The sequence below is a fragment of the Suncus etruscus genome, chromosome 3 (genome assembly GCF_024139225.1).
Source record: "Suncus etruscus isolate mSunEtr1 chromosome 3, mSunEtr1.pri.cur, whole genome shotgun sequence".
NCBI lineage: Eukaryota > Metazoa > Chordata > Mammalia > Eulipotyphla > Soricidae > Suncus > Suncus etruscus.
This window is the reverse complement of record NC_064850.1, coordinates 64700927-64717379: the sequence shown is the minus strand read 5'-3', so window position 1 is coordinate 64717379 and position 16453 is coordinate 64700927. Positions and strand designations below refer to the sequence as shown.

The 16453-nt window shown below is 42.4% G+C and overlaps 1 protein-coding gene across 1 annotated transcript in view; it reads right to left on the bottom strand.

The window, feature by feature from the left end:
- IGFN1 (immunoglobulin like and fibronectin type III domain containing 1) overlaps window positions 1–16453 on the bottom strand; it is a 72117-nt gene that overhangs the window by 15081 nt on the left and 40583 nt on the right. The window contains exons 22-23 of the mRNA XM_049770789.1: window positions 9317–9478; window positions 8819–8968 (exon numbers count right to left, since the gene is read on the bottom strand). Coding sequence (XP_049626746.1) covers window positions 8819–8968; window positions 9317–9478 — 312 coding nt within the window. The remainder of the gene's footprint in view (window positions 1–8818; window positions 8969–9316; window positions 9479–16453) is intronic.

Below are 16453 nucleotides of genomic sequence, written 5' to 3'. Positions count from 1 at the left end.
AAAGTGATTTATGTTGTGTTGGAACAGGAACTACCACCTGGCAGTGTTCAGGGGACCCAGGGTCACTCCTGGCAGAGTTCAGTCCACGTGGCCCTTTTTGCTCAGTGGGTAGTGCTCAGCGAGCCTTCATAGTTTCATCCGGAAGTGCTGGGGATCAAACCCAGACCCTTGCACATGCTTACCATGTATTCTGCCACTTGAGCCATTTCTCTGGCTCATTCTTTTTATTTCTTCTTTGTCTTTAGTGCCAATTACCATTCCAAGTTTGCAACATAGCATAGTGTATCCACTTTTTTCTGTAGAGGACATCTTATTTTCTTTCCAAACTCTTTCAACATCTTAGAGAAACATGACTTTCCTAACAGCTTTTATAAAACCAACATTAGGCCAATTCTAAAAGCAGACAGGAAGGAAGGCATTATTAAAGAACAATGTAATTTGTAGCACATAGAATATGCAATCTGAAATGAAAAATACAAACTATAAGCTTCCCCTCTGATTTTATTACTTACAACATAGCTCAGCAAGATGGGCATCAGGGACAGGGTTCCGAGTGACATAGCAAATCACACGCAGGATTTGTGTAGAGGGAGACTTCCCAGACTAGTGAGTTTGACATTGGCAGTCAGGAACTAATGCACAGGGTCTCAGGCATCTAGAGTCCTTTGGGGTTACATCACTTTCCAAGCACCTAAGCACACCTACAATGACAGTGGTAGTGGGTGACACCAAACTAATGAATGGTCATCCAGGGCAGAATTCCTGTTATTAGCACGAAGCCGAGATGTGTTAGACAAGGAGGTTTCCTAGGTCCTCTTCTTTCACCAGATTGGAAGCATTTCGCATAGGCAGAAAAAGGCATGAATCATAATAGCTAGAGGCAGGTGCCTGATTATGAGTGGTCTGTGTGTCTCGCAGGGATGGGAGAAAAGATGCCATACTGCAGCATTTATTAGGGAGGCTTCCCAAGTTTCCACCACCTGGTAGGTTGCTAGGGAAAACTTTCCCTCAGTGTACGTGAATTGGAGAAATTTAGATTGGCATCAGCTAGCATCAGTATTATTGTCAAGTGTCAGAAAGTCCCTTGCATCTTCTGTGTGCACTTTTCACTGGGTGGGTGTAACGGGCCTTCCCAGGTCCCTTCTGCTCACCTGGATGGGGAGGATTCTTAATGGCAGCAGCTGGGCTGAGGACTAATGCTTGGGCATTGGGCAGAGTGTCCTGGGCATCAGTATATTCCAGATGTTATGGGGTGGTCTCTACCAGAGATGGTGGTGAGAGGTTTCCCAAGTGTCTCACTTGTCTCCACTGAGCAGAATGTAGGGGGAGGTTTCCATGGTTCCCCTCATACCTTGAATAGGATGGTTTTAGATTGACCACAGATTTGGGGAGTTTTCATTGGCAACACCTGACAGGAGTCCTAATATCTCAGCATTGGGCCCAAATTCTAAGGGTGGGTGACTCACCTGTGGGGAGAGAGGGCACTCTCCCTTAGGATGTAAGCAAAGACTTATAATATGCACTCATCTTGGTGTAGTATGACTTGGTGGGTTGTTTGAGGAGATCACTGAGTTCCTCTCAACACACTGGTATTGAGATGACATTAAACTAGCAGAAGGTGGCAGCAATAGAGAAGATGGGGTGTCTTTCACCTCTTTAGTTGACTCCAAGATACTTGATTTTCCGAGGCACAATTGTGATTGGGATTGTAATCTCGATAGTTCATTCTCTTCTTTCATTATTTTTGTATAAAAAATCCATGAATTTATGTGTATAAACTTTGTATCCTGTGACTTTATTATGCAAGTTTAGTCTGTTGCTTCTAGAAGATTTTTTTGTGAAGTCTTTAGGATTTTCTAGATACAGTATTATGTCATCTGTAAACAAAAAGATCTTCCCTTCTTTCCTATGTGGATGCCTTTGATGTCTTTTCTCTGCCAATTGCTATTTTAAGTACTTCCATTACTATATTGAATAGTAATGGTGAGAGGGACAACCTTACCTTGTGCCAAATCTTAGTAGAAAGGCTTTTAGTCCCCCCCCATTAAGAATGATATTTGGAAAGGGTATGTGATAAATGGCTTTGAAAATATTGAGGAAAGTTCTTTCAATTCCCATAATTATTGAGTTTTGTTTTTATCATGAATGGATGTTGTCAAATGCTTTCTCAGGACCTATTGATATGTTTTTGTTTTTTCTTTTATTGATATGGTGTTATATTGACTTGTGTATATTAATCCATCCTTGCATCCTTGGAATAAATTCTGCTTGACCACAGTGTATAAGCTTCTGAATAAGTTGTTGGATTCTGTTTGCTAGTATTTTGTTGAGGATCTTTGCATCTGTGTTCATCATATAATTCTTTTTTTGTGGTGCCCTTTTCTGCTTTTGGTATCAGGGTAATATTGGCTTCATAGAAACACTTTGGGAGTCTTTCTTTTTCTTTGATTGCCTTGTAAGAGCTTGAAGAGAATTGGCAGTAGATCTTCTTTAAAGGGTTGAAAAATTTCACTAGTGAATCCATCTGGATGGGGCTTATGTTTTTGAGAAGGCTTTGGATTTTTCTTTTTAAAAAATACTTTCTCAGTTATTGAATGTTTACTACCCTTCACCAATGTACCTTTCTGCCACCAATGTCTCCCATTTGCCTCTTCCCCATGCCCTACCTGTCTTTGGGACAATCATTCTATTTCTCTTCTCACTATCATTGTCATGGTAGTGTTGTCAGTGCTGTTAGTGCTTGAACTGCATTAGCCACTCTTTGGTAAGCTTCATATGGGTTGGTCCTTCCAATCTTCATCTCTCTTGTCTCTGGATATTATTGCCATACTGTCTTTTATTTTTGTTATATCCCACAGATGAGTGAGACTATTCTATGTCTATCCATATCCCTCTGATTCATTTCACTCACCTAATAGTTTCCATGTCCATCCATGTTTAAAAAATTTCATGACGACCTTTTCTCTGCTGAGCCTGCCTACTTCCAAGGACTATAGCCTCTTCAGGACCCATCCCGGTAAGATGTCCCCACCCAATGCACGTGGGGCCAATTCCTGCCGTGATTGGGTACCCAGAGACTTTTAAACCACAGCGGCCTTGCCCTCTACCTTTTCTCTGCTGAGCCTGCCTACATCCAAGGACTATAGCCTCTTCAGGACCCACACCCAAAATTCGGCTGCTCCGCTTCGCTTCGCTGCCTTGCTTATCTTGTAACCCCTGAATTCCATTTCTGTACATTTTAAGAAGCAATCTACAGCCTTGCCAATGGAGTAATTTTGCAGTACACCCCCATATTTACAGAAATCAAGATGGCTCCTCTAATAATCTAAAAAGTAGAAAACAAATAGGTATCCTCTCAAGAAGTTTAGAGTAGAATTATGGAAAATGTTCAGGGAGCTCAAAAAAAAAAAAAAGCATCGATAAACTTGACTGGAGCAAAATTAAGCATCAAGAAGTTTTGTCAACTGAAATTAGAAATTTTCACACTGAACTAACAGATCAGAAAAACTGAGCTTACGGGACCCTTTTCCTAGCCTGAGGAGTGCTGGGAGGCTTGGCAGGCCCCCAGCCATCCTTGTCTTTTTCCCCTGACTCCAGGCCTTCCCTGGGTGCCAGCTCAGATGGCCAGAAGTGGGTTCAGGTGGACTCTTAGTGGTCTTCAGGTTCCCCCCTCCCTCTGTACATTAGAGGGGAGGTGCATGGGGAGGAGGGCAGGCAGACATCTGGCTTCCGGTTTCCTCTTTGATTCTGGAGACCAGCTCTTGCCAGGTATAGGGTTTTTCTCCCCTGGACTTCAGTCTTTCCCTGGGCACCGGTCTAGGTGGACTCTATAGGGGTCAACAGACTTTCCCCCTATCTCTCCCTACACTAATGGGAATGCACTCTGGGAGGAGGGCAGGCTGTTCTAGCACTGGTTTATATTGGGACAGTCAGTGGAAATTTTTTCTCTTTTTTTCATATTGATATTATTGTGTGCATATATTCTATATATCCATAATATCCATCTTGTATTGGGACCTTGATACTGCCCTACAAAGCTCATTTCTAATATTTTACTGCCTCAATCCCAACCCTTACTTTCCCCCATCCTCCCATGTAGGTGCAGCTAATGACATGAAGCTCACCACATAGAATGATAAGTGCAGTTAGAGAAATAACTACACTGAAAACTATCATAACAATGTGAATGAATGAGGGAAAAAGAAAGCCTGTCTCGAGTACAGGTGTGGGTGGGGTGGAGAGTAGGTAGATCTGGGAAATTGGTGGTGGGAATCCTGCACTGGTGAAGGGGGGTGTTCTTTACATGACTGTAATCATACAAGTACAATTATATTTGTAATCACGGTGTTTAAATAAAGATAATTAAAAAAATTTCATGACAAAAATAATTTCATGACTTTTTTTTCCAAATAGCTGCATAGTATTCCATTTTGTAGATGCACCACAGTTTCTTTTTTTTTTTTTTTTTTTTTTTTGGTTTTTGGGCCACACCCATTGACGCTCAGGGGTTACTCCTGGCTATGTGCTCAGAAGTTGCTCCTGGCTTGGGGGACCATATGGGACACCGGGGGATCGAACCGTGGTCCGTCCAAGGCTAGCGCAGGCAAGGCAGGCACCTTACCTCTTGCGCCACCGCCCGGCCCCCACCACAGTTTCTTTAGTCACTCTTCTGTTAGTGGGCTCCAGGGTAATTTTCAGATTCTGGCTATTGAAAATAGTATTGTCCTGAACATAGAGTGCAGAGAACATTTTTTTTTGTTTTTGTTTTTTTTTGGGGGGGGGATCACACTCAGCAGTGCTCAGGGGTTACACCTGGCTCTAGGCTGGCAGGCACAGGGGATCATATGGGATGCTGGGATTCGAACCACCATCCTTCTGCATGAAAGGCAAATGCCTTACCTCCATGCTATCTCTCCGGCCCAACAGAGAGCATTTTTAATAGTGTGTTTTGTATTCCTAGGGTATATACCTAGTAGAGGTATTGCTGAACCATATAGGATCTCAATTTCAAGGGTTTATTTTTTTGAGGAATATCCATATTGTTTTCCAAAATGGATGGGCTAGAGGGCATTGTCACCATTAGGAGTGAGAGTTCCTTTCTCCCTGCATCCATGCCAGCACTGGTTGTTCTTGTTCATTGTGATGTGTGCCAGTCTCTGTGGCATGAGATAATACCTCATTGTTGTTTTGAGTTGCATTCTCCCTGATGGTTAGTGATGTGGAGTATATTTTCCTGTGCCTTTTGGTCTTCTGTCTTTCTTCTTTGAGTAAATGCCTATTTTTTTTTCCTCCCACTTTTTGATAGGATTAGCTCTTTTTCTTGTTATGTTCTATCAGTACTTTTCATATCTTGGTTATTAGACTCTTATCAGATGGGTATTGGGTGTTATAGTTTCTCCCATTCTGTGGGTAGCTTTAGTACCTAGTCACGGGTATCCTTTGAAGTGCAGAAGTTTCTCAGTTTAATGTATTCTCATTTGTTTATTTCTACTTCACCTGCTTGGCCAATAGTTTTCTTCTTTAAAGATGCGTTTACTCTCAATGTCATGGAATGTTTGGCCTATGTTTCTTCAATATACCTTATAGTCTTGGGTCTGATATCAAAGTATTTCATCTATTTTTATTTGACCTTTGTGCATGGTATTATATAAAGGTGAGAGTTAACTTTTTTTTTGCATGTGGCTGACCAGTTTTCCCAAAACCACTTGTTGAAGAGGCTTTCCTTGTTCCATTTTGCATTTCTTGCCTCTTTCTCAAAAATCAATTGGTTGTATATCTGGTGGTCATTATATGAATACTCAAGTCTATATCATTTATCTGAGGGTCTGTCTTTATTCCATTACCATGCTGTTTTAATGACTATTGCTTTGTAGCATAATTTAAATTTAGGGAAAGTGATGCCTCCCATTTTTATTTCCCCTCAGGGTTGCTTTAGCTATTCATGGGCATTTATTGTTACAAGTGAATTTAAGAAGTTTTTGATTCACTAATTTGAAGAATACATGGGTACTTGTAGAGTGGTTGCATTAAATCTATAGAATACTTTGGGGAGCATTGCCATTTTAATGATGTTGATCCTACCAATCCATGAACAGGGTATATATCTTCATTTTTTGGTGTTTTCTTTTATTTCATTTATGTATTTATTTATTTATTTTTATTTATTTATTTTTGGGGTTTTGGTCACACCCGGCAGTGCTCAGGGATTACTCCCGGCTCCAGGCTCAGAAATCGCTCCTGGCAGGCTCAGAGGACCATATGGGATGCTGGGATTCGAACCAATGACCTTCTGCATGAAAGGCAAATGCTTTACCTCCATGTTATCTCTTTTTTTTAACTTTGTAGATTACTACTTTGCTATTATAAACCTATTGTTTCTAGAAACAATAAAATTTTAGAGCAAATTATCAGGCTACAAAATTAACAAACAAAAGGCATACCTAAATAAAAAATTTAAAGAGATATTTAAAAATAATGCCATTCACAATTATGCTTCAGTAAATCAAGTACCTCATAATCAATTAAAAAGGTGAAATACCTGTACAAAGAAAACTACAAAATATTAAATCAAGAAAAAAAAAGAGAGAATATATGGAAATGGGAAAACATCTCCTGATCATGGATGGAGATAATTAACATCATTAAAATGGCCATACTTCCCAAAGCATTTTACAGTTCAATGTAGTTCCTGTTTAGAACACCTATGATGTTTTAAAGAAATAAATCAAACACTTCTGAAAGTCTAATGGAACAACAGCTCAAGCATGAAAAACTAACACAATCCTTGGAAAACAGGAAATAGTAGGCATCAATTTCCCCAATTCCAAATCATACTACAAAGCAAAAGTAATTAAAATGGAATATTATCAGAATAAAAATAGACTCAGGTCAGCGAAATAGAACTGAGTAGTCCTGATCCCCAGGATAGGATAAGTTAGTTTTTCATAAAAGAGGAAAAATATGAACTGAAGCAATGAAGCCTCTTCAACAAATGGTACTGGGGAAATTGGTCAGTACATGTAAAAAAAATGAACTCAGACCTCTTTCTAACACTCTGCACAAATGTCAAATTAAAATGGATTAAAGGAGCTGGAGCAGTGGTGCATAGTGGTAAGGCATCTGCCTAGCCGGTACTAGCCTAGGACAGACTGTGGTTCGATCCCCAGGCATCCTATATGGTCCCCCAAGCCAGGAGCAATTGCTGAGTGCATAGCCAGGAGTAAGCCTTGAGTGTCACCGGGTGTGGCCCAAAAAAACAAAAAAACAAAAAATTGGATTAAAGACCTTGATATCAAGCCTGAAATCATAAGGCACATAGAGAAAAATGTAGGCAGAATTTTCTATGACACTGACTGAAGTTAAAGGCACCTTCAAGGGTGAAACACCACTGACCCAGACGTTGTAAGAAAAGCTAAATAAAAGAGACTACATTAAATCAAGAAGATTCTGCATTTCAAAGGAAATAATGAGCATGATACAAAGACTGCCCACAAAATGAGGAAATTATTTATCCAATGTCTATCTGATACAGGATTCATAAGGCACTCGTAGAGTTTAACAAGAAAAAACTCATCCAATCACATAAAAAAATCACACATCAAAAAAATGGGGAGCAGAGATCAACAGAAATTTCTTCAAAGAAGAGATCAGATGGTCAAAAGGCAGAGGAAAAAGTGCCCCACATCATTAATCATCAGAGAGATGCAAATCAAAACAGCAATGAGATATCATTTCACACCACAGAGACTGGCACTAATCACAAAGAACAACCAGTGCTGGCAGGGATGTGGGGAAAAAGAAACTCTCACTCACTGCTGGTACAAATGTTGACTGGTCCAGTCTTTTTGGACATTCTAAAATGTGGAAAATTTAAAAAAAACAACAACTAGAAACTGTGCTTCCATAAGACCCAGCAATAAAACTCCTAAAAATATACCCTAGGACCCAAAAAATACAATGCAGAAAAGGTACCTGCACTTCTATGTTCATTGCAGCACCAATCACAATAGCCAGAATCTGGAAACAACCCAACTTCCTGAGAACAGATGAGTGGCTAACATTGTGTAGTGGTTCAGCTACACAATGGAATATTTTGCAGCTGTTAGGAAAAATGAAGTAATGAAATGTGCTTATACATGACTAGACATGGAGAATAGCATCTGAGTGAAATGAGTCAGAGCAAGAGGGACAGACATAGAAAGAGCACACTCATTTTTGGAATATAAAAAACAAAGTATGAGGACAATATCCAAAGGCCATAGAAATGAGGAGTGGGAGGGAACTGCAGTTAGGATAGAGAAGGGACCACTATGACATTAGTAGAAAATGATCACTCTGGACCAAAACTGGGTGCTGAAAAGAGGTGAGGGATATTCATAATACCCTTGCAGTAATATTGCTAAACATGGTACCCAGAAGGAAAAAGGGAAAGAGGGAGAGAGTGGGGAGAGAGAGTAAGAGAGTGCTCAAGGCTTACTTCTAGGTCAGTACTCAGGGATTACTTACAGCAAGTGCTAGGGATCCAGCCCAGTTCTGCTTCCTATAAGGCAAGGTCATTACCCACTGCACAGTCTCTTCAAATCTATCCCCTTTTCCATTTTTAAAGCATAGTTTGGACTACCTTACCTCAGGATGGTTCTTAAGCAGGAGGGAATGGACCTGGCCCTTGGTATGTGCTGTCCTTCTCTAACTCATGAGCGGGCCTGCAGCTGGTGAACCACAAGATTCTGCTCAGTGCCTCTCCCTTGGCATACCCTAGGAGGATGACAGAGCTCTGTGCCCTGATGTAACTTCAGTAAGGAATGCCAGGGATACTGACCTGCTTCCTTGGTCCTGATTTTGCTGGAAGGCCCACTAGGTTCCCCAGTGCCCAGGATGTTGCTGGCTAAAACCCAGAACTCATAGTCCATCCAGGGAGTGAGGCCCAGCACCTGGGCAGCCTTGGCATTGCCCTCAATGTTGGCAGGATCTGTAAGGCACCACTGAGTCAGGGGTCTTGATGGAGGGAGGTGGGGAAAAGGCCCGAATCATCCCTCTGCATCCTCTGGGGGTACCTGCCACATACCAAGCACCCAGAGCCCTTTTCAGGGACAATGGGAGTTAGGGGGCTCTGCCTTGGAGAGTCGGCTGGTATAGTGCATCCCTGCCCCCGCCCCATGCTTCTGCCCAGAGTCCTGGCCGTCCTCCTAGGTCCACTGGCCCTTCTCAGACTTGAGAGCTTCTGCAGGCTGGCGGCCTTGGCTGTCCTGGCTCTCCAAGTCGCAACCACCCAACCTCCACATGGCCTTTCTCCAGGCCCCAGCACGGTGGCTCACACTTCTAGTGCGGACAGGCTTCCAATTCCCCCCCGGGAAGGCTGCGCGCTTGCAGCGTGTACTTGGCAATGGGGCTATGGTTGTCGAAGCCAAGCTCCAGCTGAGCTGCACAGTGGTGTCTTCGATGTTCCTCACCACCACGCCCCCTGGGGGCCCTGGAGGACCTGCAGGAAGAAGTGGGAGCCCAAGGGTGGAACTGGGCTGCTTCCCAGAGTCAGAGGCTGCAATACTATACTGGGACAGCAGAGGGCAGAGAAAACACAGTCAAGAGGGAGGGAGGACAAGGGGCAGTGAGGGGTGTGTCTGAGCCAGTATTTGAGGAGAGCAGGGCAAGGAGGTCAGAGGCCACAGGTGTATAGATTTCCTAGGGGTGCAGATTGCCCAGCAGAAAGCTTCCAACACTTTCAGCCTCAGAAATGTTCTCCAGTCTGTGTGTGTGAGGGTGCGTGCGCACGTGAGCGTGAGTACATGTGTGTGAGCTCAGTCACTTTCCCTCCTGCTCTGCACCCCAAGGAAGGGCTAGCTAGACCATTATCACACTTTGGGTTTTGTTCCTCTCCCCCTGGGAGTCTGACTGCTTGTACCCCAGGGCACTCTGCTACCAGCAGGTGCTTTAAAGGTAGTGGGTGGCACTAATTGGCACCAAGAACTCACCTGCCTGCTCTCCCACTAGTGCTCTTGATGCAGGGCCTGGAGGGGGCTGTGTTGGCCTGAACTGGGAAGCTAATAGCAGTGACTGGCCTACAGTCTCCTGCCTGACTGATGAAGTCACTGGGGAGCTGCATTAATTTCTAGCAGGTGAGAAGGGTATTTGGAAGCAACCTGCCAGGCCCAGTCATGACTTGTTACTCAGCCTGGTTAGTTATGACCTTGGAGAGGACCCAAAAGGGCCCTGAAAGGAAGAATGTGGAGGGCAGCAGCAGTGAACCCCATTCTGAGCCCATCACCCTCCTTCCTAGAGGGGCGCTAGTTTCATGGGCTTGTGGGCTCAGGAAGTCCTGAGAGAGTGAGGGATCCTTTGGGGAAGGAAAATGAAGCCAGCCTCCCACTTCTGGGAGTACTGAATCTCTGGGTTCTACATTCTGATGAGTATCAACATTGCCTCTAGCTCTAGAGAATAGGGAGGGCTGGGCTGCAAGCCAGGTACAGACGAAGGTCCTCTGACAGAGTTCCTTTACTGCAGTGGCCCTGACATAGGCAGATATGTCCAGAGATGGGCACTCTGTCCTGTCCTTCCCTGGGTGTCCTTCCCTCCGTAGGTGTTCTGTCCCCGCCTGAGTTTGCTGTCCCAGGGCTGGAATGGGCAGGTGAGAGGGGCTGGGGGACTCTTCTCTACCTCCAGCAGGTGTAAAATTCTTCCCTTCAGGAGAAAGTGCTTTAAACAACATTCAGACCCTATGCTCACCCTCCACCCATTCTGTCTGTTTCTGAGGCATAGGAAAGGGAAGGGTTGGGGAAAAGCCTGAAGAGAGGAATAGGGAAGAGCCAGGAGAGGGTTTGGTGGGGAATCCCCAGAGGTCAGGGAAGATGGGAGCTGGGTATATGGGTGATGGTACCAGATGGTGTGGCTTCACCGGTGCCTCCCACACCCACTGCCATCCCTTCTTTGATGCTGCCTTTCTCCTGCAGAGCCTTCAGCTTCCCAGCCCTATCTAGGCTCCTACATTCTGGCACTCTCATGACTGCTCCATTCTAGTGGAGCCTCTTCCTTGGGGCCACTGGCAAGCATCAAGCTCAGCTGTCTCTAGAGCTCTGGGAGCTCCTGCAGAGGTGCTGGGATATCTGTGGTGCAAGGTACCTGGCAAGAGCTGTGTGGGGACCGGGCAGAGTTTGTACAAGGACATGTCAGGGACTGTGCAGGGGCCTTTTACGCATTGGTCCTTTGAGCCTCCAGCACTGTTCTGCATGACACCAGTGAAGCTCACATACTTGCACACACACACACACACACACACTCACTCACTAACATACACATTAACACAACACATGCATATAGTAGACAAAGCCATACTGCAAAGTAAGCAACTGGGAGGTATGTCATTACCTAATTTCGAGCTGCAATGTAAAGCTATAGTGATCAAAATTATGGTGCAGAATTAAAGATAAGCTTTTTGATTGAAGGGACAAAAATCTAATACCCAAAGACAAAACTTTATCTCTGTGTGCATATGTATATATATGTATATATATTCATATTTATACATATAGATAGGGAGACAGTTACTTTTGGGGGGTTTTGGGGGGGTCACAGCCGGCAGCGCTCAGGGGTGACTCCTGGCTCTATGTTCAGGAACCACCCCAGCAGGCTTGGGGGACCATATGGGATGCCAGGATTCGAACCACTGTCCTTCTGCATGCAAGGCAAATGTCTTACCTCCATGCTATCTCTTCGGCCTGACCGTTACTTTTTGATAAAGGAACTATGAAATGAAATAAAGATAAAATCTTCAACAAATGGTGCTGGGAAAACTAGATCTCAGAGGGAAGGCTTTCAGCTTTTTTACCTACTGGCTATGGGTTTACAACTGTTTTCTGTTATGATCTTAAGGAAGGGTTCCTTCCAGCCCAGTTTTGTTGATTTTTTTAAATAAAATCATAAATGGATGTTAGGTTTGTTGAAGGCTTTTTCTGCATCAATTGACATGATACTATGATCTTTATCTTTCTTTTTATTGGTATAGTGCATTGCCAAGTTGAAGCGTCCTTGCATCCCTGGGATGAATCTTACTTGATCATGGTGTATGATATTTTAGATTTGTTATTGGATTTGGATGAGAATTTTTGCTTTGCTGTTTATTGAAGAGATTAATCTGAAGTTTTGCCTTTTATTCATAACTCAGTCTACTGCCACATTTCTTCCAAGCTACAGACAACAATCATTTCAGCTAACAAGTCCAGTGGAGACACAAACCAACAGTTAGATTCAATTGCTCTATATATGAATGAACCTGTGGAAAATTTCAACCTCCAGTCTTCAAGTGCTCTCATTGAATTCTTATACAAAAAAAGATCAGAAATAATTAATTTCACTATGTTTTATGCACAGGCATGATAATCATCCATTTTGCTATTTAAATATACATTATTTTAATATAAATATAAATTATTTTCATATAATAATAGTAAATAATTATGTTAATTTTAATATGATTAGAATAATTGTGGTTAATGGGATTATATTTTGAAGCTATTCCTACTTTAGGGAAATAATACATTAACTCTATATAGACCACAGTTATGCATATTGCAATTTTTAAATATCCAGTAAAAAATAAATAAATGCAAAGTGACAAACTAATCAAGGAATTAAATTGTAATGCTCAACCAAAATTGAGCTAAAAACAGGTAGGAACATACTCCATTATAAACACAACACATCAAAGACAAATAGCAATTGGATACACTTCAACACATACCATACCAATTCTATCTTTAAAACTAGTTAGATTTGGGGTTGGAGAGATAGCACAGCAGTAGGAAATTTGCCTTGCATGTGGCCAACCACCGATAGATACCGGTTCGATTCCCAGCATCCCATATGGTCCCCCAGGCTTGCCAGGAGTAGTTTCTGAGTGCAGAGCCAAGAGTAACCCCTGAGTGTTGTAGGGTGTGACTCAAAAACCAAAACCAAACAAACAAATAAAACTAATTAAACATTTTCATTAAAAGTAATATGTCTAAGGGGATTTCTCCCACTTTGTTTTACAGGACAACAGAACGTGAATCATCTTGTTCTGCCTCTTATTTTTATGTCTTACTACAAATTGAGAAAAAAAAAAAGGGATGGACCAAGGGGCCAAGTGGTCTCAGGAGCATTGAGTGGAAATAAAAAATAGTTAGACCTAAATAGCCAAACCAAAGTCAATGACAATAGAATCAAGAAACCCAACCTAGGGGCCAGAGAGATAGCATGGAGGTAAGGCATTTGCCTTGCATGCAGAAAGTCAGTGGTTCGAATCCTGGCATCCCATATGTTATCCCAAGCCTGCCAGGATCGATTTCTGAGCATAGAGCCAGGAGTAACCCCTGAGCGCTACCGAGTGTGACCCAAAAACCAAAAAAAAGAAAAGAAAAGAAAAGTAAGAAAAAAAAAGCAAAGAAAAGAAAAGAAACCTAAACTATAACAAGCCATAAAAAAAGGGACCTATTACACTAATAGTACAGGGGAGTAAGGGTGGAGGTATGGGAGGATTGCTGGGAAACTACGGTGAAAAGAGGTCAATACTGGTGGTGGGAATGGCCCTAATTCACTGCCACCATGTACCTGAAATACAACTGTGAAAGACTTGTAATTCACATTGGTCTCAATAAAAATTATTTAAAAATTAAAATAAAATAAAAATAAAAGTACATATTGTCTGTGGCCAGAAAGATAGCACAGGGGTAAGGAACTTGCCTTGCACTTGGCCAACTCAGGTTTAGAACCCCCTGTACCTCTAATAGTTACTCAAGCATCACCAAAATTGACTCCTTGTGCAAAGAGCCAGGATGGAGGCATGCAGACCCCCCCCACCCAAATATGGAAGCAGATACTATTAGACTGGCTTTGAAAAATTAAGATCATGGGCCCAGGGAGGTGGACTAAAGGATTGCTTTGAGGTAGGCCTGGGTTTGGTTTCCAGTCCCATGAGTTAAACTGAACACTGCTCAAGTGGGCCCCAGAGTTCCTTCTCCTAGCACTATGCTGGATGTAGTGCCTGGGCGCTGCTGGGTGGGTCCCCTCCACCAAAAATCAAAACCATTAATAATTACCCATTACCGTACCTTTGCTTATAAACACAAAATTAAGTTGTGTTGCAGAGAAACTAGCTCTAAAATGAGGACTGCACAAATTGTTGACAATTGAAAATGTCTCCCACTCCTGTATGTATGTATGTACATATCCACACATGGATAGGTAAGAAAGTCTGATGGAAGGTGTGTGTGTGTGTGTGTGTGTGTGTGTGTGTGTGTGTGTGTGTGTGTGTGTGTGTGTGTGTGTGTGTGTAGGGTAAATATCTCGGGATTCCAGAGCCAAGGCTCTGAACATTAAATTAACTGGCCCACACAGACAGGCTTGTCTCTAAAAGTGATTCCTGAATCCCTTGAGATTTGCTTCAGAGTTGAAATGCCATCCCCAAAATGTCCATTGACTCCTTCCCTTGGAACTGCTGCAAAGTCAAAATACAGAAATCCTCACCCTGACCCCCTTCTTCACTTAAGCTGTTATGAATCAACTTGCCTCTACTCTGCACTTTGCAGAAAGTTCTGTGTGAAGATTGAATCCTCTTAAACTCCTTGGTGTGAATGTTATCCTCAGCCTTGACATTCTGACCTATAATATATGGTGGGAGATAGATCCTGCACAGCTGAGGCAAGCGCAAAACTAGAGAAAGAATGAGGAAAAGTCTTCCCAACTCAGTGAAACAAGCATGATATGCTTATAGGCTATGAGGCAAATTGGACTTGAAGACAAGTATTATTGGGAGAAAAGGTGATTTCATTATGATAAAGCACCTGTCATTAGGATGCCCCTACATACATATGCATCAGTATCAGATCTTAAGAGGACTTAGTGTCATATGTGAAATATTTATGTCCATCTTTCCAAGGCTTCTATAAAATAGAAATTAAGAAGTATTTCCCAAACATTTGATAAATTGTAGCATTACATATATACCATTATACATATTTGTATACAAGACCTGTTTGAATCCACAGCACTACAGATTTCTTTTGAGCAATGGCAGGGGTTGAAACTGGGCATAGCAGTCAGGAAAAAACCCTTGAGCATGTGTGGCTCTAAAACAATCCAATTTTTTGGAAAATTTCATTTTTTAAATGTATTTATTTTGGTTTATGGGCCACACCTAATGATGTTCAGGAGTTACTCCTGGCTCTGTGCTCAGAAATCACTCCTGGCATTCTCCAGGGACCATATGGGATGTCAAGAAACAAACCCGGTTCCATCCCGAGTCGACCACTTGCAAAGAAAATGCCTTGCCACTGTGCTATTGCTCTGGCCTCAACAATCTAAATTTTTGAGGTTTCATGGTATCATGATTTGAGGTATCATGGTTTACAATTGAATTAATAATCATGATCTGGACTCACTAGAAAACAAACCCCTGTGCAAATCACAGCACTAGTTCTCTGCAATCTACAAGCCTTTTAGGGACAAAGAGATGCTACAGTATTTAAAGCACTAGCCATACATATATCCTACCCTAATTTGCTTCACAGTATCACATTTGATCCTTTGAACACAGGAGTAAAGTCTGAGCAGTGAACTGACTTCAAACAAAACTCAAATGAAACAAAACAAGAAAGCAAGCCTGATAAAAACACACAGAGCCTAAATAGGTTGGGTAGTAGGTAACTTCCACGTGGCTTATAAACAGGTTTTCAATCCAGTATTCCCACTGAGGAAACTTGCTGTTAGTTTGATATCTACTTGCCAACTCACCTATTTCTTGGAGTTGTTCTTCCTACAGGCTCTGTATCTCCCCACACCCGGAGCTACTACCCTGATGTTCTGTCTCATCTGTGTAATCTCCACAACTAGCCTTCCTAGTTCCCTCAGCTCTGGTCAGAAAAGTTTTCCCAAAGCCCGAAAACCACCCTCAGGGTTGAATATGCAAATTGGATTTTCTCCACAGTCAACTGAATTGTTCAAAGAGCACTAGCTCTATTTTTTCAGCTCAGTTTGATGGCACCTTCTTAAAAATAGACCTTTAAATAGACATAAATATACAACATAAGGTGGAAAATATAGATTCAATTGTCTCAAAAACCATTTGTTGAAGAGGTTGTTTTATTTCATTTTTTGCTGCCAGTTTCTTGTCAAAAATTAGCTGGCCACATATAGGACTTTGTCCTTGGACATTCTTTTCTGACCCATTGGTCAGAAAATCTGTCCAGTACTATGCTGGGCTTTTTTGTTTGTTTGTTTGTTTGTTTGGTTTTTGGTTTTTGGGTCACACCCGGCTGCTCTCAGGGGTTACTCCTGGCTCTACGCTCAGAAATCGCTCCTGGCAGGCTCGGGAGACCATATGGGATGCCGGGATTTGAACTACCATCCTTCTGCATGCAAGGTAAACACCTTACCTTCATGTTATCTCTCAGGCCCCATACCATGCTGTTTTGATCACTCTGTCTTC